Genomic DNA, 25,592 nt, shown 5'->3' with positions numbered 1-25,592 from the left:
TGATGTTATCTTTTGTTTTGCTGTAAATTAATCATTTAACACTAAATTGCCAATAATGTAAGCCACTGGGAGACCTCAGACGACTGTCATTCACTGTATCGCATAAAGCTAGTTAATATAAAGATTTGTAATGCAAAGTATTTTTCCAAAATTAAGTTTTAATAGTATTTTCGTGTTGTGACCGTGGTCCGTGGGGGCGGAAACATGTGTGACGTAGCCATGCGCACTTACTAGACTGTCTCATCCTAGCGTTTAATTGCTGAGCAGGACATTAGCCCACAAGCCTCAAGGACTGGACTAGAATGGACGCAGAAACACCTGGATATTCTAGCTCCACCCATTAGGCCCAAATTGCATTCGCTAGACCTAAGCTCCACCCATTTGTTCTGTAGTGGCAGAGAATGTCTAATATGGCGAGAAGTTTCACTCTCACTACACTTCCGGCTTTTGAACTGGTTGCAGTTCCACTCTGATTCCATATGAGGGCGCTCACAGGACGAGTGCAGAATGAATGGAGGTCAATGGCGGTATACCCCTCAAAATCCACTTTTCTCAGGATATAATTTTTTGTCTAGTAATTTGAATGTTGTATTCGAAAGGAGATGCAAAGAAATTACACATTGCTGGGTGTTAGATTTTTTAGAGTCACTTATTTGCTTTAAAAAAGTCTTTCAAAATGTCAGTGACGTCAGAATGCTGACGTCATTAGCAGAATGCTAGCGTGTTATGGGCAACAACAACTCAACCTGTAAGAAATCAAAACGACATAAGTACTCGTTCATTCAACTTTCGACCTAAAACCCATGTTGAACTTGCAAAATCTACAATCACATCTGAGATTTCTCAACGGCAATCGGGTGAAAGAGACAAATTTAGCCGTCTAGCCCCATTGACTCCCATTCATTTTGCACTCATGGCAAGCGCCCCCAGTGGAACTCTGGTGGTACTACAACCAAAATTCGGTACAATAGGGCTTAATAGGGAGTGGACAGGCTCTCCGTAGACGGGCTCTGGTAGTGGGCAGCCTCTCGCTACTTTTAAAATGTTGCAGTGGGTTGATTGAACTGTTGCACCTGGCAACCCTGGCAGCAGCAGCACCATGTGCGAATTCAACGCACTGGCTCGATTTGCTGTAAAGGGAATAATTATCTAAATTTCATTCTCTTTCTCAAACGAGCTTCAAAATACTTTTATTATAGCGCACGAGTTGTATGAACCACGTAACTTTTATGATACTTTTTTTTGTCTCCCTTTGAACAGTATTTAAACGTTCTCCTTTTGTGTTAGTACGGGTTTTGAAAGACAACATATATTTTGCTTGAATGAATAGACAGATCATTGTATTGTAGCCTACTGTCTATATTTGAACATGAAAAGAACCTTCATCTCTGCCTTCACGCGCATGCCTCCTGAACGCCCGTGACCCGTGACCTTCCTCTAAGGTCCTTCATTCTGCGCAAGCGCAGATCACCCGCTGTAAGCAGATCAGTAGAGCCAAGATGGCGGCGGTGGTGGAGAATGTTGTCAAGCTGTGAGTATTTTTCATACTTATTTGACTACATATGAGCTTTTCATGTTGAAATTTGATATGTAGCTGAAGTATAAATGCAACGTGATGGGCATTTCCATTATTTGCTGAAAGAGAGCTTAGATACACGTGTTTGACAAGGTTATCCGAGCTCTGGTTAAGTTAGCTGTACTAGCAGCTGCTCTGTCCCGCTGGTGTGAATGCTTCATTTAGCTTCCGTCTTTCAGCATGATCAGGGAGCAACTCATGTAGGAGGCTTTTTCTGTTCCTCTAATGAGTGTGCTAATGACATTGTGTCATAAAGTTTCGCGGGAACCATGTTAAGCGCTCAATTGTTTGTTTCAGTTGTTTGTCAGTGCTGTGGTTCATGGTTATTCTGGTCTTCAGTTGTGGAAGCACCAGCTGTTTTATTTGATTTCACTTGTCATATGTGGATCTGAACATAAAAGACTGATTTATGCCACTTATTTTGAAGCAGGTTACATCTATCTGTCCATTTCATGTAATACTGTTGTTAATAACCACATATAGGCCATTGCTCTGACTGAAATGTATTTTAATAAGGAGCTTTTTAGATGAAGGGAAGTTGAAATGGTGAGTGAGTTATTTGTGATGGTTTTAGGCGATGCCGATAATTGCGAAGAATTCAGATGACACCAACTTTGGATCGACATAAAAAAAACTATCAAATATTATCCTTTTATTTTAATATTATCCTTAAATTGTATACATGTTGTTCTGCTGCCTAACACGTTCGTTGTGTATGCTTAACTGAGTACGTACACAACCTGTATTATCTTATAGCTGTATATTATACAATCCTGTAGCTCAGTGGTAAGAGCATTGCGTTAACAACGCAAGGTTGTGGGTTCGATCCCAGGGGGTTGCACATACCTATGTATAAATGTATAGGATTATCCAATGTAAGTCACTTTGGATAAAAGTGTCTGCCAAATATATAAATGTAAATGTATTACTGCCATATGGACATTACTTTGACACTCATCTCTTACTGATAAAGTATTATTTCCTAAATTATTTAATTGAATTAAGCTTGATTTAGTATAGCCTCTCAGTAAAGGTGTTAAGATCTGTCAATGCGTTCAATCTTTAAGGACACAAGTACTCAGACTTGACAGCGACGATCGATCATGAAACGATGATCGCCCTGACTTTAAAAAATATATTAGTCTATTTTTCTGATTGGTTATTGTGGCATTTTGGGCGGTACTGGAGGTCTGATTGGCCAGCACGCCTTCCAGACCGGCGAAATAAAGTGAAACTGGATTTGAAAGGCAGTGATGCCTGGAATCACTTTGATCATGAAATACAGTTAAGTGCAATATGTGCAGTGCCAATATGTCATATACAAAGCATTATAATGAGAACATGATTGCAATAGATTTAGAATGTTGTAAATTATTTGTACTTTAGTTGCCCATGTATCAGTGCGCTGTTACACATCAAGAGTTACACATCAGACTAGCACGGTCAAGTTCATGTGCGCCATTCGCGTTCTTTTGTGCAGATGTAAGTTGTAAGATTACTTTTATTTTGTCTATATTTGATTAATCTCATATGGGGCGTCTTTGGTTGAGTAGGCCTATATTAACCAGCTAGCAAACCGCTGGCAGTTCAGTTTCAGCTTAAATGCAATGCCTGACATTATTGACTACGGGTTATTTGAGACTGTCGTTTTCTTTTTTGATAGGCAGGCTGTTTCTTTGATGCATTAATATCATCAATGATTTTGACAGTTATTTTGTTTTAACGGTAGACCTGTTGTATCTAAAGTTGTTTCTCGATATGGTTTCTAAAACACGCAGTGATAACTGATCACTTTGATCATAAATAAAAATATAGCTGCGAGCAGCGGTTGCGGGCCCAAGCCGGTGGCACCGCCACCCTGGTTCCTTTAGTTACACTAAAGGCATCGGGGTGGCGGTGTCACCGGCTTGGGCCCTCCATCGCTGCTCGCAGCTATATTTATATATATATATTGGGCTTGGGCCCTAATTAAGTGCAAGATGTGCAGCGCCACATACATGCCATATACATCGCATTAAAATGAGAACAGGATTGTAATAGAATGTTGTACATTCTTTGTGCTTTAGTTGCCCGTGTATCAGCGTTGTTGTTAAGGGAAGAGCGAATCCAGAACAGGGGGTTACCCTTTCAAACTAGCACTGTCAAGTTCACGTGCGCATTCGCGTCCTTTTGTGGAGATGTAGTCTAAGTTGTAATGGGTATAAATCTGAATAATCTAATATAGGATGCGTTTGGTTGAGTTTATTAACCCTCTAGCAAATCTCTGCAGGGTGGTGTGTATTCACAGTTTCAGCTCAAATACAATGCCCGATATTATTGACTGGGAAAAACATTGATGCATCATAATCTATCAGTTATTTTTTTCTAGTCGTATGTTTGTTTTCATAGACATGTTTCCATGTCATATTTTTATTTGTCAACATACATTTTTGTAACAGTCTTAAAATATTTTCATTATCTCCATGACGGACCCGCCCCCAGTAGTCACTCATTTATTGAGACCTATCAATGATCGAAATGAGAAATTAACAAAAGTGCCCATCCCTAGTTTCTTTTAAATTGTCTGTGATCTTGCGAACACCAAGCAATAACCTACACGTCTTACACAATTTGTCCACTAGTAGAGTTAATTTTGCAGTATCAAACACTTACTCTGATCTATCAGGCACTCTTATTTTAGTATTATTCATGTACGTTTCTTATTAATATGAATTGGCTTTTTTTTTTTTTTTTTTACATTTAGTTTAGTTTTAATTTTAGTTTGTCATTTTGTTGTGCTTTTTGTTATGTTTTTTATTTGGCTTTAATTTATTTTATTTCAGTTTTAGTCATTTTAGTACTTCAACTTATTTTATTTCAGTTAGTTGCCAAGGCAGTTGCTTTAGCATTTAGGGTTAGTAATTGTGTTAGCCTCATGAATGCAGTCTTTTTTTTGAAGGTCTGGTGTCTGACTTTGACCGTTTACACTTGGTGTTAAGATCTGCCTCGGGTAGGGATGTCAATTTTCACAAATTCCCATGATCGATCGTCGTTTAAATTAACGATCAATTAATCGATTAATCGTTAGCCTTAATACTGCGATATGCGTCTACTGCAGTGGCTATGACAGCATGACGGGGTCTGCAAATGCTGCTCAAAACGCTATGTTCCTCACCAAATCAATTAGAATGGTTTTAAATATAAATAAAGGGCTAGTAGGATTGTAAAATGTTTCGATGTGATTGATAATTAAATTAGTTATTTACTAATCAAATATAACTACTAATACAACGTGTCAACAACGCCGCCTCATATGCGCTTAGAATGTGTGACTGTTGTGGACGCGCTCTTCCTGGAACAACTGCACGCGCTGAATGAATCTGCTGCCGTTAAACTGGAGCACTTTGCTAGCACGTTATTTATCTAAAAGAAACGCATCCTATATGAGATTAATCAGATATATTCAAAATAAACATAATATTACAAATTATATCTGCACAAAATGACGCAAATTCATGCAAAAGTGAACTTGAACTAATTTACGTGCCATTCATTCAGAACTACTCATGTTGTGGACGCGGTCTTCCTGGAGCAACGCGACACGGTAACTAAACCCATGTTTTATTACAATATTGTAATCTTTATAATGTTATGTAATATTACAGTCCCAATAGTCATTATTAGTCGTGCACTAGCTGCCGTTTGAGCTGCTCGCGCTGAAGCTGACGCTTTACTACAGAGTTAATTCTTAACCAAATGCATCCAATATGAGATCAATCAGATATAGATAGGCCTACAGAAAAATAAACAGTATTACAACTTACATTTGCACAAAACAAAAGGCTGCGAATGCACACGCAAACTTATAGTCATGATGAAGGTGTAAAATGGTCCCAAACATAACTCCGGCGCGCTGGCTTTACATGTTTCGCGGTTGAGCAGCGCGCACGCGCATTTAGACCTGCTTAATCGATGATCGATAAGTTGTATCGATTAAATGTATTATCGACAATTAATCGATCGTCGATTAATCGTTGACATCCCTAGCCTCGGGTGATAACTTAGAAAATTGGAAAAGCACATGCAAGAGCTGCACAATTCTGATTAAATCTTAACATTTTAGCAGGTTATGAATAGGCAGTCATTTGCTGTTATCTAGGATGAAGCATTCATGTTTACTCTACCAATTCAGTGTGGTCACATTTCTGATTCATTGGTTCACAAAACAGTGGACCCCATTTACACCTGTATTTAGTGCTGTCCACAAGGTGGATCTTAATAGCAGGTATTAACGTTGTCCGATTTGCTGGTTTGTGGAATGTGAATCCCCTTTGAGAAAGTGCCTTTTGAAGCTGTAGCTCTGTGTTTTGGCATCTTGGAGGCAGGCAATCATCCCAGGGCTGTTTCGTTGTCTGGGCTCTAAACCCCTCAGAGCTCTTGGTTCTAACACAGCAAAGCTTTAAGCTTTTGTTTCATCCTCTGTGAAATCAACGCCCGTCTGTGCTCTAATCTCACAGGCTTTAGCTAGCCTGTGCTCTCTCTCCGGGGCTCTTAGCGGTTGCCGGGGTGACGGGCGGGATCGGCACCTGCTAAGTGGCTGGAGTGAGAGAGTTACAATGACTGGGCTGCATGCCTGCAAGACCTCCCGCTGCATACAAACACTCACGGGCGGGTAAGCTGAACAAGGTTGAGCTGGTTTCAGGGTGGCAGTGACACGCTATCGCTTTTGCCCAACAGAAGATGGCTTCTCTAGACTCTGTGTGAGTTTCAGAAAGCACCTCTGGTTATTCTTAGTTTTGATTCAAGCTGTTGCATTTATTGTCTCTCTTGCTCTGTCTTGAAGGCTGGGTGAGCAGTATTACAGGGACGCTATGGAGCAGTGTCACAACTATAATGCCCGTCTGTGCGCAGAGAGGAGCGTGAGGATGCCTTTCCTCGACTCTCAGACAGGTGTCGCCCAGAGCAACTGCTACTTCTGGATGGAGAAACGACACAGAGGACCAGGTGGGACACACTCAGTCACAGGGATCAGTTTACAGAACAGGTTTTCTTTTCTTTTCTCTGCATTTTCAATAGAGTTGTTAAAATACCAAAATTAATTGATACCAAAACCAGTGAAATGTCATAAGTGTGGATATAGGCCTAAATATGAATATCACATGATTAAAAAACTAACATTTAAATGTTGTATAAATATATTTTTGACCTACTATATATATGGACTGAAAAAACGGACAAACATCCGGTTTCTTTCTCAACTGTTCACTTATGACATAACTGAGAGAATACTTGACGAGGCGAGTATTTGGAGAGTTATTTTGACATAATTTTGTGTGTTCGTTCAAGCGCAAGGAAACGTGAAAGAGGAATCAATTCAGTGTTCGAGAGCTATCTGAAACGCGGCCCTCTCTCTCTTTACGTTTGGACCCCTCCAATTAACACTCTATTTTTAGCCTACATTTTTTTTCAAAAATGATTATCGGTCAAAATGACCCAAGGGAAGGACGAGGATTAAACATCCAATCCAATTTTATTTGTATAGCACGTTTAAAAACAACTGGTGTTGACCTAAGTGCTTTAAAAAAGCCAAGGAAACAAACAATAAGATAGAAAACATATAAAACAGTAAAACAAATTGAAGAACAATAAAAATGGAAAACCTATGAACTAAGGTTAAAAGAAAAAGAAAAAAAGAAAATCAAGATATATTGAAAGCATTTGAAAAAAGATACATTTTCAAAGTGGCTTTAAAAATTGACAAAGTTGGGGCGGATCTGATGTAAGCCAGTAGGCTATTCCATAACTTAGGGCCGATGACCGCAAAAGCACGATCACCCCTATTTTTAAGTCTAGTTCTAGGAACAGATAGTAGATCAGAGTCCCCCGATCTGAGTGATCTTGACTCCGGGCAGATGTAGTAGTTCAGATGGGTACCCTGGTTCTGCAAAGACTTAAAAACAAATAACAAAACTTTAAAATCAATTCTGTATTTAACCAGTAGCCAATGAAACAAGATCAAAACCGGTGTAATGTGTTCACTTTTACACTTCCCTTTGAGAAGCCGTGCTGCAGCATTTTGAACTAATTGTAAGTGTGTGATGCATATCTGAGGGGCACCAATTTTACAAAAAATTAAACATAAGACATGACTGATTGCATGTTTCTTTTTCATCTCACTCTCACCAAAGGTGTTGCCCCAGGTCAGTTGTACACTTATCCAGCACGCCGCTGGAGAAAGAAGAGGAGAGCTCTCCCTCCAGAGGACCTTCGTCTAGCCTTCCCATCTCTAAAGCCCGGTATGCAGCCACTCTCTTCCTCTGTGAGAGACTGTTAATAACAGTGAAGAGATATGTTGTTTGTAATTCCCTGTGTGTAGCCCATTCATAGATTTGTGTCTAGGTATTTGTTTCACTTTCATGTCATTTAGATTTCTGTATGTTTTGGTGATATTTCTATCCATCTCTGTGCAGTTGCCTATGGATGTGAATGTGCGTGTGTATGTTTCAGAGCTGGATCTGGGGCTTAAGAAGGAAGTTTTCTCCAGTGATGGAAGCAGCTTAGAGGCTCTTTTGAAAGGAGAGCCACTGGATAAAAGGTCAGGGTTGGAGCTCCGCACAGGGGAGGATGAGCCCAGCTCTACAGAGCTCTCCACCGGGGCACTAAACTCCAGCAGCAGGGTCCGAAAGGTACTGAGAACAAGTGATGATTTGGATTTAGGGTGTCACACCGTTTTTGTTGAAATCTCTCCTTGCTTGGTTATTCTGTCTGATTTATTTTCACCATTTTGTGTGTGTGTGTAGAGAATTTTGGAGCCAGATGATTTCCTAGATGATCTTGACGATGAAGATTATGAGGAAGATACTCCGAAGAGAAGGGGAAAAGGCAAGGGAAAGGTGAGATCTTGATCTTCTAAACTTGTGCTTGTAAATTCTTGTAAATATCATGTACACATACATAGTCTGTCAGGGATGGAGAACTTCTGTCCTGGAGGGCTGCTGTCCTGCAGAGTTAAGCTGAGTTAAGCTTTAAAAAAAAAAAAAAACTCACCTGCCAAGTTCACACCAAGATTTTCAAAGTAGTTGGTCACTGTTCTTTTCACACTGCACGACTATCTGGGGTAACATTCAGTTGCTGATGTGTTCACACTGCACAATGGATCGGTGACAGGAGGTTTCACACTGCATGACTTTACAAAAGAAAGAATCGCTGACAACTTCTGGCTGGTCCGCAAACTACGTTTCACAACCAAACACAGACGAGAAGTGATAAGGAAATAACGCAAGATCACGCGTGCATGAGACCGGAGTTCTCGCGCGAGACTGAATTTTGTTTTAAAAATGATAGCCTGCAAGAAGATTTGCGATCCTTATTGTCTGTGCGCTGATTTGCAGCGAAAAGGAGGAAAAAAAACAGATTATGCAGGAGGAAATGGTTGGGGAGACGAGAGGAGCAAGGATTGTGTGTTCTGCAAAGAGAGTTGGGGGTAAATAAATAATTTTGCAATGTGCTGCTGTTGCTGCTGGTCAAGCAAATGTTTGTGCTTTGTTTCTGTTTGATATAATTTTAAAATATATATATTAAAATACTGATATTCTGGTCTATAACTCCTCCCCGAACATCCCGCTGTCCTGTTTCTTGCTCTTTCATTGGCTGTAGGTCATTGCCGATGTAGTTTTCAGTCAGAACACATTCACACAACAGGATTTTGAATCGCCGACAGGTCCAGATATTTAGCATGCCAAATATCTCACGAGCGTCTGCGACTCTCTCAGATCTGGTCTTTGATAATTCACACTGTGTGATTTTCACTTGTGTGAACAAGCACCGATTTGCCTATGATTTCGGGCATTTGTCGGCGATCTCACAAAACCTGTTGGCGAGCAAAAATAGGGCCTAAAATCATTCAGTGTGAACTCGGCATTAGTGATCCTGAAGACATTGATGACCTTGTTCTGGTGTGTTTGATTAGGGTTGTAACTAAACTCTGCAGGACAGCGGCACTCCAGGACCAACATTCCCTATCCCCTTGTCTATGTTAGGCAAAACAACTGTAAAAGGTTATAGTTATGATGATGATAATGGTTACACAGGGTCGTGGTGGTGTCAGCAGCGCTCGGAAGAAGTTGGAAGCAGCAGCAGCTTTGGAAGATCGGGATAGACCGTACGCCTGTGACAGTGAGTCATATATGGCATTCAGGGGAACCACATGACTCAGCCCACTGACCTCTCGGTGATCTCATCTGGAGATCGACTTCTCTTTGCTATAAAAAGGCTGAGCTGTACTGTATCTGACATACTAAACTTGAGAATCATTTCACAATCAGCTCTTTCTTGTCTATTCATGAAAGCCAGAAGTACAAAAAAATGCAAATGTTTATTGAAAACATCTCAAAAAGCCTACTATTCTGTATGCTTTGTTTTACCAATCACATATCTAGCCTGATTAAACTAGTTATCTTTATCTTGTAAACCAGGACAATTTATACTTGATGTCCAATTGATTTCCAACTTCATGTTGTACTTTCGTAGTTCTGGATCTCTATTCTCTGCATTTGTCTCTCTTAAATGTGTCATGATACTGTGATGCAAATGTTCTTTGAGTTTATTTCTCCTGATTTCCTGATTCTTGTTTTCAGTCTGTGAGTCTTTCTCTTCTTTCTCTTTTTTCTTTCTTTTTCTCTCTCTTTCAGACACTTTCAAACAAAAGCATATTTCAAAATCTTCCGAAAGAGGTATATTGCTCTCTTTCTCTCTCTCTTTCCGTCTAGTTCTCCTTCCCTGATTCTGTCTTTTTCTTCTCCTTCCCCTACCGCTCATGTCTTGGTTTTCCGCTTTCTCTTTATTTTGTGTGCATTGCAAACATGATTTGTGCCTGACAAGAATGTACTGAACTTTTTATTTGAAATTAGGGGTTATTTATTTTTTTAAGAAAAACTGGACAGCGTTAAGTGTGACAGCAGCTTCAGATGAAGACTTTTTCCACAGAGTTAATTTATTTTTCCCCCCTAAACAAGCTGTACTGCCTCCGGGCCAGGTGAAATGTTCAGACACGTTCAAGCGGGTTTTTCTCGGCAGCATGACTCAATATAACTTCCCAGTCTGAGGAGTTCAAATTGTGAACAGTTTGAAAAGCACTTTATACTTACAGCAACTCTCTGTTACTAACAATTTACTTGCATGCATCTTATGATTCGTCATCAGCAGGGTCCTGCTGATACAATATTACACTACTGTTCAAAAGGTTTTTTGTGTTTAGTTTTTTTATAGAAGTATCTATATGCTCACCAAGGCTGCATTTATTTGATCAAAAATACAGTAAAATTGTAAAATATCAACAATTTAAATATTAACTAAGTTAATATATTCTAAAAATGTATTTTATTCTTAGGAGAAAGTATGCTGAAAATTCAGCTTTGCATCACGTCTTCAGTGTCACACGATCCTTTAGAAATCATTGTAATATGCTGATTTAATGCTTAAGAAACATTTCTTGTTATTTTCAATGTTGATGTCAATGTAGCCTTTATTTCAAAAAGAAATATTTCATAATGTAAAAGTCTCACTTTGATCAGTTTAATGCATCCTTGCTGAATAAAAGTATTCTTTCAAAAAAGGTAACTTGCTTTTGAACTATAGTGTATGTACATATCTAGGTCACAATAGAACATTTTTGCAATTTGTTTGTTTAGTGTGTAGTTAATCAACTGTGATGCGATTACGATCTTTTACTCTTGCGTTTCTTTTATCTGCATTAGGCTTTGGTGCTTTGCACAATTATAATCTTAGCTAATTTAGATTTTTGGCCAAAAAAAAAAAACTGCATTAAATTGATTCTACTGAACATTTATCCTTCTAACACTTTCTGATCTCCTTTTTTCCCAAAATAGTTTGAACCGGGGAAACTACAAACCTAAATTGGCTGTTTTTGTCACAACAAAATATCACAATACTTTTAAATATCCCATCCCCAGTTAATACTTAGAATTTTTTTTTGACATGTAAATTGCTGCTTTTTATATAACCTCTATTATTCACCTCTTTATTCTTCATTACTTGTTCTGTGTTGTCTGTTTTTTAGTTCTTTTCATTGCTGCTTGTAATACTAATCCTTCTCTTCACCTTGAGGTCGCTCCCTGTTTTTCTCATTCCTTTTCTGATTAGATTCAAATAGTGCCTCTGTTTTTAAGTTGCTCAAGGATTGATCAATCCAATTTCCCTGAATGTGTGATGCTTACAGTTTTAAAGGGATAGTTCACTCAAAAGTGATAATTGTCGTCATGCACTCACCATCATGTCGTTCAGACCAAATAACTTTCTAGTGTGCAACAGTAAAGGTGTTGTCTAAAGCTGTGGTGCACACTGTACAATTTATAATAGTCCTTTACGATTTTTGCTTGTCAGACTGTACGGACATGATCCCAGTATAAGTCATGCCACACTATGGGATCTCAGATGTCATTAATGTCAGACTGTACACCAGTTAAGTAAGCAATAAGGTACGAGAGGCTGTGCTGTATCGTCAATAAGTAAATAATTGCCTGCTTGCCTGCAACGCCCTTCAGCCGTGACTTATTCACGATACAGCACAGCCTCTTCTTGTACCTTAATGCTTACTTGACTGGTGTACAGTCTACAGATGATAGCGTACAGATGATGATTGTGAGCTGTATTACATGCAGGATTGAAATGGTGGCTAGCAAAGAAAAACGAAAATCTTGAAAAGACAAAAAAATTAAGACGTACGTGTGTGTGTGTCCGTCGAGCAAGCGGTGGTTTGTTGTCGCACTAATTGCATCATCAGGTTCGGCGCTCCTATTGGTTTTTGATTTGACAGTGGTCGGAGAAGTCATGCTGCATGACTGCCTTGACTTCTGACACTGCCAGAATTTAATTGAAAACTGCAATCAGAGGAATCTTTTAGGATTTGCTCAATTTGTCTCCGATGGCAAAATCATGGCCAAAATCGTACAGTGTGAACTTGGCTTAACAATGACCAAGCTGCTCTTCATACAATGAAATTGAATTTGGGGACCAATCGTGGTTGGTAACTATTTGCGTCCACTGTATGGAAAAAGGCTACTTGGTTGTAATCAAGGAAATAAGTCATACCATTTTGGAACGACGTGGCTAAATAAATAACAGAATGATTATTTTGTGGTGAACTATCGCTGTTGTTTACAGGGTTCCTACGCAGGAAAAGTATGGAATTTGAGTCATTTCTAGGTCTGGAAAAGTATGGAAAAAAGAAAACAGAATATGGAAAAATATTTGTGTTTCCAGACTATTGGACCGATTCAGTTTTCTAAAATATAAAATTAAGGATTTCTAAAAAATGTATCATACATGCATTGTTTTCATGGCAAAAGTTTAGTGATTGTTGAACACAATTGAATAAATTCAAGGCACACATTTTCATTTAGCAAAGTCTGTCTTTTAACATAAGCGAGTCTCTTTTGAACTTCACTAATCGAATATATGCAGGTTATAAAGTGTTTTCCGTTTCTTCTCATCATGTAAGCACATCACTTCGAGAAAACCAATGGAAAAAGAGGGAAATTAAGAATGTTTACAGATGACTGTACTATACCAAATGAAATGCTGAAAATAATGCTGCATGATCGATTTATTTTAAATATGGTCTGAAAAATTTACAGAAAGGTTTTTGAAATGGAAAATGTGTAGGAACCCTGTGTTTAAGTGATCTTTTTAGTAAACATATTAACATTTGCAATGTTGTTGAAGAATGAGAATTAATGAAGATCAGGAGAGCCAGGAGCGGTGGAATGATCTCTCAACTGTCCAGTAGCAAGCATGTGGGCATGATAATATAGGTGCATGCATGAGAGAGAGCTTTTGGTGTGAAGCAGTCATGCCCCATGTGCTGAAGTACATGTTTCGGTGCATATGACCACTGAGGGCACTTATAACTGTCATTTTGATCTCTGTGTGTGTGTAGTCTGTGGGAAGCGCTATAAGAACAGGCCTGGTCTCAGTTATCATTACGCCCACTCTCACTTGGCCGAGGAGGAGGGGGAGGAGAAAGATGAGATGGACATTCGCGAACCAACTCCACCCCAACAGGACGAGCCAAAGAGTAAGCAATTGATCATGCTTGTTGTTGTTGTTGTTGCACAGACTCTGGTAGCCAAATAAGCAGAGGCCATTTAACTTTGTCTCACTTGGGATTGTCATGAAATATTTTAGTCAATAAAACTGATTATAGATCAAACTCTTAACTGGTTGGCACAGTGTGGTACACTCAAGTATTGACAGAATGTCTTTATTTAAAAACCTAGTGGGGTACCTTGCCCGCCATCTTAAATGGAAAGCTCTACATAGGCAGCATCTAGTAGTCCCTTCTACAAGGCAGCGAACTAGATTTTGAATAGATGTTTTAGCTTCTAGGGATAGTGTTGGTTTGTATTATTTTCAATGAACTCTGATTGGTGTGTTTTGAAGTAATGTTGGGTATTCTTTGTTCTCGTTCTCTCTCTCTCGGGCAGCTCCAAAGAAGGGCCCAGACGGTTTGGCTCTGCCGAACAACTACTGTGACTTCTGTTTGGGAGATTCCAACCTGAACCAGAAAACTGGCCAATCAGAAGAGCTTGTGTCCTGCTCAGACTGTGGTCGTTCTGGTAAAACAAAAAACACTTACACTTTCTCCTGCTTGCTGCTTTTGATTTTCTTGACCAAATGATTATTAATCTGTTCTTTGTTCTCAGGTCACCCTTCATGTCTGCAGTTCACTCCAGTGATGATGGCTGCTGTGAAAACCTATCGCTGGCAGTGCATTGAATGCAAATGCTGTAACATATGTGGAACATCAGAAAATGATGTGAGTTTGTTTACCACTGTGTAGTAGGGGTGTAACGGATCATAGTTGACTTCTGTACCTGAATACTGTTAGAACTACCTGAAAAACTTCAAGCACTTTTTTATTTTATTCTCATCTTTGTTGAATTTATCTATATATTTATCTATGCTAATATTTTTTTTAATTAAAGTAAGGGTAGTAACTCTTGCTGTGGTATCCAAGTACTCAGTGTTCTGTAAATAATAAATTGAAAGCAAAATGAAATGTAACACACACACACTTTGTATTTGTTGACTCAAAAACTGTAATAAGATTTTGAACCTTGAGTTTTGTGACCATTTTTGAGTTACAAATATGATCATATTTAACAAATAAATGTACTTAACCTCCTTAAAATTGCACTATGTAACTGTTGGCACTGTAGCGGTTACTAAACAAAGCTACTTCTCTGTTTGTGTCTATGATGAGTCACGCAGGTTCTGGGCTACTCCGCAGTGGTTTAAAATAGTCAGAATATAAACACTTATACCACAGTGATTCAGGATAAGACAAAACACGGTTTGGAAAAATGTATTCATATACATCGCTCGTTTTATATCGCTCGTATACATTTAGTAAATTTTTAACACAAAAATGTTACATAGTGCAGCTTTAAGGAAAACTAGTTTTGTGTCGAAATTGTTCACTCCCTCTGTTTATGATGCCTATTTGGATTCTCTGTAATTTAGTATGCTTTTTCACAGGACCAGCTGTTGTTCTGTGATGATTGTGACCGAGGTTATCACATGTACTGCCTCTCGCCCCCCATGTCTGAACCCCCTGAAGGTAAAGCAACATGCACTAATGGCTCATACACTGGCGTTCAAGTTTGGTCTGTGAGATTTCAAAAATAACAGTAAAACATTTAGATTTCAAATGATTTCTATTTCAAATAAATAATAATAATAATAATAATGTTTCTCAAGCATCAAATAAGCATATTAGAATGATTTCTGAAGGACCATGCGCCACTCAAGACAAGTTATGGCTGCTGAAAATGCAGATTTATCATCACAGGAATACATTAGATGTTAAAATATATTAAAACAGTTATTTAAAATTGTATTTTGTATTTTACAATAATACTATTTTGGTGTGTAAATGCAGCATAAGGGACTTTTTAAAAAACCTTACCGACCACTCATTTTTGATGAATGCTCAAAGCACACATAATTGACTTACGGAGTGCTAAATCACAGATTTGTGCTTTGCTTTACAGGAAGTTGGAGTTGTCATCTGTGTTTGGCCCTCCTGAAAGAGAAGGCCTCCATATACCAGAATCAGAATGCTCCACCCTCGTGATGGTCCTTTGGGAAAGACAGATCCTCAATCACATAGTTCCTTCCAAGATTTGTTTGTTTGATTTAAGCAAACAAAATAGGTCAAACAGAAGTTGTATTGAAACAGAAAAGGGACTACCACCTCACCCAGGCCCTCAGACACAAATAGCGGGTGAGAAAGAGAGAGGAAGTGAGAAAAAGAGTGGCCTCCTTCTCTTATTCCTCATTTACATCTCAGCAGGTTTGATCTCAGTATGACTGTTACACAGTTCCAAGTTTCAAACTACCCTTGCTCTTTGTTTTCAACTATTGGCCCCCCACAACGAACACAATACCGCCATACCAAACACAAACTCTCCTGACCCTTTCAGCAGTACATACTTGGAGGAAGTCACTATGAGAATATTATGACTCTGTTTTGGAGTTCCTGCTCATATTAGACCTGATATTTCCACCCGTTTCTGCAGACACTTTTTAACAGTAAACAAATAATAAAATGCAGCTTATATCTGCCAAAATAAATATTGCATACTCAGCCATATCCAAAATACTCGGACAAAATATGCTTATCAAGGAGAGGAATAGTTGAAACCAATCAGCATGCCAATGCTTGTTCATAATAAGCGAAAAAGAAACTAATGTTTTTTTGTATATTTATATATTTGTATAGCATATAAAGGTGTGTTGTATTTAAGATCTTAAACTATAGAAATGGTTCATTTATTATGATGGGAGTTGCTTGGGGATTTTTTCCCCCTGTGATGATAGCGTCTGCATATGCCACTGAAGCACAGAGTCTAGCAGTCGGTGTGTGAGCTCTTTACTAACTAATGGGTTAATGGTGCAGGTAAAGGTAGTGATTTTAAATTATATTTTTATATTGTTGTTGTTGTTTTTTGTTGCTTTTTTTAGGGTGCCCTTAAGGTGTTCAGAAAGCAGTTAAAATTTAGAGAAAGATGGTTATTTAAGATGTCGGGTAAAGCAATGAGGGTGAGAGAGCTGAAAAAGATAAAGTCCAGTTTAAAAGAACGTCCAGAAAATATAATAATTGTTTGCAGTTAATTGAGGGTAGTTAGAACAATGTATTACACACCACGCTGAAATCAGTTTGTCAATGTTTATAGTTTGATAGATTCTTTCAAAAATGTTAAATCCCTTTCCAGGTAATTCCGGAAGATTTGCTGTTGAGTAAGAACATGAACATTTATCTAGTTTAAGGAAATATGAGGACAAAATACTTAAATGCCATAATTATCATGTTTACTGTGATTTATATTTCATTGATTACAGCCATACATATATTACATAGGCATTTTACTCATATGTATTCATTTATCAGATTAACATTAAATTGCCAATTGGTAGGAGTGAGCAAAGGTTCTTCTGGCACTCAAAAACAAAAAAGCTCTGCTTCTGTATGTCTACTGTTAACACGTTTACACAAATAATTTTTCTAGGAAAAAAAACAAACATTTATACCCACAAACCACCACTGATAAATAGAGATGCCAGAAGGACTTTGAGTGTCACAGGCTTGGTTATGTTAAATTGATTTCACTATTGTTTTGCTGAAAGTTTACTTTCAGTCCTTTAATCTGGGGGTCTTTATGGCATCAGATGTGTGCCATTTAATCTACTTTTTTTTTTTTTTTTTTTTTACTGGATAAAATCGTCGTCCCTTAAAGGGATGGCAAAAATGAAATTATCGTCATTACTCTTAAAACTGTATGACTTTTTCTTCTGTAGAACATAACAAGATATTTTGAGGAATGTCTCCGTTTTGAGGACGATTGACTTCCATTGTGTGGACCAAAAAAACACCAAAAAAAACCACACAATTTCCCAACATTCTTCAAAATATCTTGTGTGTTCCACTGAATAAATTTAGTCATAAGCCAGGCTTGGAGCGGAATGAGGATGAGTAAATGATGACTTAATTTATTGGTTGAAGTGACCCAGTGCTAAATTCAATACAACACAGATGTGCACGTATGGTATTTGCTAAATTTGCCAGAGCTTAGTTTAACTTCCTAGAGCAAGCTGAGGCAGATATACAGCCTGCTTCAAATGTTCCCCTATTTTCCTGTCTTCTATTGCCATTTCGCAATCCAGCCAAAACTTCCTTTGTTTAAAGAATAAATCTAGAGCAGTGTATGCAGCTGGCTCTTTCAACCCTGTTCTTTGTAAATGTATACTGAATGTGAATGAAGAAATGAATTGACCTGAGATGAGTTCTGTGTACTCTGTAAGTCTTCAGTTTCAATATAGCGGCAGACCTCCATAAAGGTTTAGGCTTATATCAGGTGCTGATACATTAATTATTGCTCATTCATAACATGTACAGGATCTTATCGTTGTTTTATTTTTCATTCTCAATTTAGTTACTGCATGTTTACCTTACATAGTTGTTTATACATAACGCACAACATTTAGCTTAAACTCACTCTGTTGTACTTTCACAGTGCAGGCATAGTAAAGGATTATGGGATATTTGATCATTTAGCTTTATGGTATCAGCCAACTAACTATTATTAAAATATATCAAATATAACAGTTTACCTGAATCTTTCTAAAAACTACACAGTTTATCTAGAGAGAAAGTGGCCATTTATTGTTTTGTTTTTACCCCTTTTTCTTTTTTTTGTTAGTTTTCTTTTGGGGGATTCATTCATTTAGTTTTTGGTGTATGGTACAATTTTTTTTTTTTTTTTTTTTGAAAAATAAAACCTTCACAAACCATACATGTTTTGTTTAGAGTATACTGTTCATCACTTATTGTTCGCTTGTTTGGTGTCTGTATTGTGTGGACATTTACGTTCAATAGGTACACCACCTTTTTGATAGATTTTGTCCATAGATAAAAATACATAGCTAAAATAAACTTAATTAAATTGTAGAATTCCAGAAGTTTGGGGGTGAATTAGTTAGAATTTTTGTTTATTTAAAAAAATTGTCTTGTTTTTTACTGAAACACTTTAAGACATCTTGAGGCCCCGTGATTGAGAACCATTGCGCTAAACACATGTCTGTGTGTATTTACAAAAATATTTACTATTTACAAAATGTATGTTCCATGCAAATTTTTTAAAAGTACCATTTAATAAGCACATTGGAAATGACATCAAAATAATTTTTCAGTGGCTGCTGGATGGTTTTCTTTATTTATTCCATCTATACATAATGCAATTCCAAGTGACACACAATTACTTTTGGTCTTTTGTCTGATGTGAACAAAGTACAATTACAGCTTTTGCTGTAGCCAAAGAGCTATGACCACCAGGTTAAGTAATAGCTTCTCATTAGAGTCTGACAAGATTCAAATTCAAGCAGTTTTGCACAATGACAGTATATTGTGTAAAAGCAGAGGCACACACAAATTTAGTTATAAAAGTTGATTCAGGCCTATTCAGAGTTAAAAACAAACCCTATGTTGTTCCTTAGAAAACTATTGTCTGCCAATTGAAGCACTGTATCCTGATCTTGGATCAATTAAAGGCACCCATACCATGGAATGACAAATGGTAAAGTGAAAAATTACACTGTACAAGACTTATTCTGCCTCACAGAGGCATGGCGATTCCAGCTGTTTGTGTCCCATTTTCGTTTATCTCCACGCCGACAAAGTAGCAGAGCCTTGAAGGTGACCCGGAAGGACTCATTGCAGAGGGCATAGCACATGGGGTTGACAGTGCTGTTTACGTAGCACAGCCAGTATCCCAGCTGCCAGAGTTTTTCAGGAACACAGTATGAAATGGAAGCTAAAACCATGATGTTGTATGGCGTCCACGTGAGGATGAAAGCCAACAAGATGGCGCTTAGCGTCCGGGCTGCTTTTTTTTCTTTAATGATCGCACTGATGCGATGTTTTGCTCTGAGCTGTTGGCAAATGCTTTGTTCTGACTTTCTAGGTGTTTTTAAGTGGAACTGTCTGGTGGGATGCTCAGCTGATGAGTTGAATTGTTCTTGCACAGCCTTGTTATCCCCTGATCTACTTTGCAGGTCCTTCAACTTAATTTCTGCTGGATTGGAGGAAGGTGCTTTTGCCTTGTTGCTCTGCTCATGTTCCTCGTCTGTGGAAGAAGACAAGGTGCTATCATCCTCATCTCCAATGTTCCAGCTGCTGTTGCAACTCTCACGAGCTGACTTCTGCAAAATTGCTGCCGTTTTGTTTCTCGTTGTATTGAAACACCCAACTGACATTCCTTTGGCAAAGCCTTTTTCTTCCTTTGAGCGACTCAAGTTGCTCTTGGTACTGGTTTGGTGCATTGATTGTTTGTCCAACCCATCCAGAACACCTGTAGTGCTTTTCACAGACCCAACTAAACTAGCAAGTCCTTTCGCTCTGTTCTCAATTTCCCAATAAATTTGCCAGTACAAAATGATCATGATGCTGACGGGTATGTAGAATGCAGCGATGGCCGTACCGTATGTTAGTGGAGGTACCTTCAAGAACGGGATGGAACAGGTCTGAGCTTCAGCCCCAGATGGTCGTCCCATCACATGAGGCCAAAACAAGATAGCTGGCCCCCATAGCACAAATGATACCACCCATGCGACAGCGATCAATACCACTGCTGTCTTCGGAGTTCGCTTTGTTCTGTAAGTCAGTGGTCGTGTGACTGAGAAATATCGGTCAAAGCTTATGACCAGCAGGTTCATTACTGAGGCGTTGCTCACTACGTAGTCAAGTGTCAACCACAGATCACAAGCTAAATGTCCCAATGTCCAACGGCCCATGATTATGTATACAGTATATAGGTTCATTGACACCGTACCCAAGATCAAGTCTGCCACTGCTAGACTCAGAAGAAAGTAGTTACTGATAGTCTGTAGCTGACTGTTGACTCGGATGGAGATGACCACCAGGGAGTTGCCCAGGATGGTAATTAAGGAAAGAGGTCCAGTCACAAGCACAATCAGAACCACCTCCCACACCTGATGACCCCCGAGAGGGTCCATGGTAAGGTTTTTTGCCGGTGAGCTGCAAGTGTGGTTCATGTTCCCTGGGGAGACACAACATCAGATCCTTGAAGGGCCAAATAAATTCTTCAGGGGGAAAACCAGAAAGTGTCTCCTTCATTACTGATTGTGAACACCAGCACTCTGTGACTCTGTTTTCAGGTAAGAAAGATAGAAAGGTATGTTTAATTTTTAAAGCACCTTCAGTAAGTTCTCAGACCTGTTGAGATTGACTTTGATAGCACTATAATTTTAATTGGTTCTCACTTAATCCTTCTCTTAAATATGTAGTTAATAACTAGTTTTACTGTTCACCATTGAAGGTTTTAAACCTGAATCTTTACATTTTGCATTCCCTCCATTTTAGTACCAACATTTTGTGGTAAATATGTTAAATGATTAGGGCCAAAAGTCTTTTGCCCTCAAACCACATTATTTAAAAAAAATAAAAATCATGATGTAAAGTTTTTCATTTACTTTATTTTCTCAGTGTATTATATATCTAATATGTGTTGTTTGGACTTATACAGACACATCTGAGTTGACAATGTACTGTATGTATATGACATATGGCTTATGAGCTATATAAGATGCTTGTTACTTTTATGCCCATCTGTTTCAGAACATCATTTCATTTAACACAATTTAGCAAAGCACAATGAAAAAAATAATTAAACTCTCAGTAATGTTGTTTCCTGCCTGCCGTTTACACTTTAGTAAGAATTTAAGGACACTGAGTATAACACTATATTTGTATTTAAATAAAATGGATAATTAGTTTAGGTAATTCTATTGTAAAAAGTATTAAATTCCTGTCATTACATTATTTGTTTTCAGATATTTATAAAGAGTTTTTAAACAACTTTGTCATGTTCATTAAAACTGTGCATAAATTGATTGTTTGCTTTCTCCTTGAAGTCAAAAGAGCACAAATGAATTGGCTGTTTGGTTGTTTAAAATGTTTATTAGGCCTTCAAAAGGTTCCAGCTGTTTCATGGTGGTAAATTTATTTGCCATATCAAACTTACAGGTTAAATTTGAACTTTATGAATAGCGAATGAGTAGACAAGTTCCTCAGTTTCTTTTTGGATTCCCTCATCGTCGTCATATTATATTAATTCGCTGGATACAGTCGTCTACATGGCTTTCCAGTGAATGTAAATACAGCAATAATTCCCTGTGTTTGACCTGAAACTCTCCAGAAAGTAAGTTTTTATGCATAATTATGATAATTCAATCTAATGACCATTAAATGGTAATATAAGTAGTTGACAATATAATTAACATCCCAAGTGCATGATAAATGGGCACTTACCTTTTTGGAAACAGCTTTTAAAACTTTTAAAGGAAGATGTGTATTTATCTGTTTTCTCCAGTTGTCCACTGCATGATGATGATCATTAACACCTGCCATTTGGAATCTACTTTGCACTATTGGATTTGATGATCACCAATACTCAAACGACAGCTACATCCACAGGAGTGTTTGACTTGTAAGATGTCCTGGTAATAGAGAATAATCATACCCCACTGGCTCATCCACCTCTTCTGGCTAGAGGTGGCAATGTGTCCTCCTCTTGCTGCAGCGGCGGAAATAGGCGACTGTCATAATACGTGTAAATACTGAATGAGAGTCTGCCAACTGTTCATACTCAAAGCACCGGTGACGATGTGCAGACACCTCTCTCCATGTTTACCTCAAATGAGCTCTGAACGCTGATGAGCTAGATGGGATGGTGACCGTTCACCCTCATTTATAAACAAGAAAATGGTGTATTACAACAATTGCGAGCCACACCGTTTTCTCTCTATATGTATGGTACTTGATGTACAAATGACCTGGGTTAAATTTCAGTGATGGTTTAATGTACACTATGAGGTTTACATTTAGAGTCGGTGAGGTAGCTGTACAATCCACAATCATAATTAAAGAGAAATAAAACAACACAATAATGATATACACATTTCATGTTTGGATTTAATTTAGGGATACTTTATCAGTCAGTAAGTCGTTTTTTTCCTTTTATATAGGGTGACTTAAGGGAAACTTTTTCCCAGTTATCTCAGAGTTCACCCTTACATTTAGTTTGTGGGTTTTATAAGTGTGTACTCATTTGGATAGAATTCAATACAGGTGAGAGGAAATTACTTTATTAAGCCTGTTCATTGTACACTTAGCAAACAGTCTATCTGCTTGTTTTATGTAAAACAAATTTGCAATTCACAGTTTTTGTTTTCACAATTTTTAATTTCCTCTGTTATCATTTAATGTGACGCTCTGTGATTCAGTACATGTATAAGTGTGTGTGTGTTTGCCTTTATAAACTTATTACAGACCAAAACACCTTTGTAGTTAGTCAGTAATCATCTCTTTCTCACACCCCAGTCACTTCTGCAGATTAGAGGAGAGTGAGGTAAGATTTACTACATTTAATTAAGGTGCTCTTGGTGAGGAGAAATGAGACAGTGGTAAAACTAAGACGCATTTATAACACTGAGCCACCTGTTGTCAATTGAATAAATAAAAAAAGATTAAGTATAATAAGTTTTATTTAATTTTTGATATCAATTAACCATTAAGAAACATGTTTAGTATTGATAGTGTTGTGGTGTTTTGATTAAGTGAAGAATTTTTGAAATGCGTGCAAGGTTTAGGAATAAAAAAAATCCATTTCTTTAACTTTTGTAACGGGTATCCATATGTATCTGTTCACCATTCCAACCAGGAATGAAGGAAAGTATGATGTGTCGCTTCCTCCTTGCAGTTTCCTGGCTTTGTAAGCGTGCTATGTCTTTTACTAGCAACAACTGACATTTGTGGAACATAAAAAATAATACATATTTTCCCTTGAAAAAAGTGACTAATTTTACCTGGCAAGTAGTTTGTTCACTATAACCAAGTCATCAACTTCTTTTTTCTTTCTTCATTGTGGTAAATGAAAATATTATGTATGAGAAAGATTCATTTTAAAAGCTGAACCACTGGCACCGATTTTGGGAAATGTGCCTTTTTAAGTGATTCTAGGTAATTATTAATTAGGTATTTTATTATTTTCGCACTATTTTACCTTCAATTTTACTTTGACATGCAAAGAGCACAGAAAATGTTTACCAAATCCCAAATCTGCTATCTGGTAACTTAAAAGTTGTGCACTGCTTCACAAGTTAACCACCATCTCACTCTCCCCTATGTATTAATGAAACTTGTTTTTGTTTTTTTGTTTTTTAAAGAAATGTGTATTTCATGTATTTCCAATGAAGACTAAAAGATGCCTACTTGTAGTCTGGGTAAATGACAATTAAGGTCTGCTGCTGGAAGTGTGTAAGACCATAAGAACATTGCAAGGAAGAGATGAGAGCAAAAGGGAAAGGTAAAAATAAATGTAAATAAACGTATGCTTAGGATGTCTGTGTTTTGTCTCGTAAAACAGGCTCGACAGTTGTGAGGCAGTTTAAGGTAAAAATTGTACAGTGTTTCCATTAGTTTTTAATAGGTTGTCACATGCGCAATGCACATTACAAGGGTAAGAGGGGGATATGGATGTCATTATATGTGTTTTCTCACTTGTGTGGTTGGTGCTTCATGCTTGTATTCCCCACCAAAAAACTGCTATTTGAATGAATAATGATCAAATGAGAAAGTTTGCATAGGCTGCCTGTTCTGATTCATCACATACACAACTTACAAGCCAAGCAGCACGCAACCAATCTTTGTGTGTTGGCAAATGTTCAGGCCATCAGATTATTAATTGCAGTGCTTTTGGGAGGCGCCATGAACCATTATGATCAAACCCCGTCAGACCTGAATTTTTTTCACTGAGCAAAACTCCTTGCCAACTCACGTGTCCAGTGGACACCACGACTGAAGCAACATAAAAATTCTTATATTTTAACCATACTACAGTTTAATCATATGTGAAGTAGCGTTGACAATTTTGAAATATACGAGCAATGCAATAAGAATGTAGAAAAAAAGGTAAGATGATCAAATGTAGTCTCAAACTTGTTTAATTCTTGTTAAATTTAGTTTGTTGCAGTGTGTGTGTGTGTGTCTGTCTGTGGGTGTGTGTTTTGATAAATATATGATTGTGTGCATAGCATCAATGCATCAGTGTGTGCGTGTTGCTGTGTATTCACTCATTTCACATTCACTGTGGAATGGCAAACTGAATGGCAGTTTATGGTCATATTAACATGTTTCTTGTTTTTGACTGGCATGTCTCTTAGGTGTTGTGGACTAGTGCATCTTTGAGCCTACATTCAGTGTGAGTAAAATATTTAAGTAGGCTACTGTTAAAATCAGATACTCTAATAACTGGTTAATAATGTCAGTCAAGACAGACAAATAATAATTATATTAAGATATAAAATCATAATAATACAAATTAATTTCACAACCTGGCACACAACTACGTTATGAGGTTCCTGATGTCAGTCAACACCTGATATCCATTGCGATTCCTGTTTTACAGCTTTAAAAGATTTTCAAATTAACTTTGAATATTATCACTTGATTCTATTAAAAATAGGTGCAAGTTGATGAGGCTACCATAAACATAAATTAGAACATAAAATGTAAAAAGTGGACTTACTCCTGTCTAGTAGTTATAGAAGCCATATAACACACACACACACACACACACACACACACACACACACACACACACACACACACACACACACACACACACACACACACACACACACACACACACACACACACACACACACACACACACACACACACACACACACACACACACACACACACACACAGAGGATCTGAAGGGGTTAAAAGACTGCGCTGCAAAATCCAGCCACAGACAGCAGGGGGCGCTAGACTCTCCACAAGATGAGACTTCCCAAATTAATTTGTTTTATTGTTTTGCTGTCCTCTTTTGAGCTCGATATATAGCCTATTATCTACTGTAGTAGCATAAGCAGT

At 37.9% G+C, this 25,592-nt stretch overlaps 2 protein-coding genes and 1 long non-coding RNA gene across 5 annotated transcripts; 2 read left to right on the top strand and 1 right to left on the bottom strand.

Moving 5' to 3' along the window:
• Positions 1–1,373: 1,373 nt before the first annotated feature.
• On the top strand, positions 1,374–17,889 carry dpf2 (double PHD fingers 2). Of its 3 annotated transcripts, XM_082169177.1 has the most exons (13): positions 1,494–1,531; positions 6,073–6,315; positions 6,399–6,559; positions 7,744–7,851; positions 8,063–8,241; positions 8,356–8,448; positions 9,646–9,730; positions 10,246–10,287; positions 13,512–13,649; positions 14,059–14,190; positions 14,278–14,390; positions 15,113–15,194; positions 15,628–17,889. In XM_082169177.1, exons 2-13 carry the CDS (start codon positions 6,296–6,298, stop codon positions 15,708–15,710), a joined length of 1,236 nt encoding a protein of 411 aa, XP_082025303.1. In that variant the 5' UTR covers positions 1,494–1,531; positions 6,073–6,295; the 3' UTR covers positions 15,711–17,889. The 3 variants fall into 3 exon arrangements, with proteins under 3 accessions (XP_082025302.1, XP_082025304.1, XP_082025303.1); XM_082169176.1 differs by lacking the exon at positions 6,073–6,315 and having other exon boundaries at positions 1,374–1,531; XM_082169178.1 differs by lacking the exons at positions 6,073–6,315; positions 10,246–10,287 and having other exon boundaries at positions 1,374–1,531.
• On the top strand, positions 6,566–7,675 carry LOC309498459. Its single transcript, XR_014205954.1, has 2 exons — positions 6,566–7,180; positions 7,236–7,675. It is a non-coding gene; the product is annotated as an uncharacterized lncRNA (long non-coding RNA).
• chrm1b (cholinergic receptor, muscarinic 1b) lies at positions 17,057–20,952 on the bottom strand. Its single transcript, XM_082169166.1, has one exon. It carries the CDS (start codon positions 20,684–20,686, stop codon positions 19,223–19,225), a length of 1,464 nt encoding a protein of 487 aa, XP_082025292.1. The 5' UTR covers positions 20,687–20,952; the 3' UTR covers positions 17,057–19,222.
• Positions 20,953–25,592: the final 4,640 nt, after the last annotated feature.

The sequence above is a fragment of the Leuciscus leuciscus genome (assembly GCF_965113295.1).
Source record: "Leuciscus leuciscus genome assembly, chromosome: 5".
NCBI classification, from domain to species: Eukaryota; Metazoa; Chordata; class Actinopteri; order Cypriniformes; family Leuciscidae; genus Leuciscus; species Leuciscus leuciscus.
The sequence above is the reverse complement of the archived record's forward strand: the minus strand, read 5'-3'. Positions and strand labels throughout refer to the sequence as shown.

Bases quoted from the DNA above. Each gene is read 5' to 3' on its own strand.
- chrm1b (XM_082169166.1), bottom strand. From the start codon at position 20,686: ATGAACCACACTTGCAGCTCACCGGCAAAAAACCTTACCATGGACCCT.
- dpf2 (XM_082169176.1), top strand. From the start codon at position 1,500: ATGGCGGCGGTGGTGGAGAATGTTGTCAAGCT. The intron at 9,731-10,245 runs GTGAGTCATATA...TCTCTCTTTCAG, and splicing joins TAGACCGTACGCCTGTGACA to ACACTTTCAAACAAAAGCAT. The intron at 15,195-15,627 runs GTAAAGCAACAT...TTTGCTTTACAG, and splicing joins CATGTCTGAACCCCCTGAAG to GAAGTTGGAGTTGTCATCTG.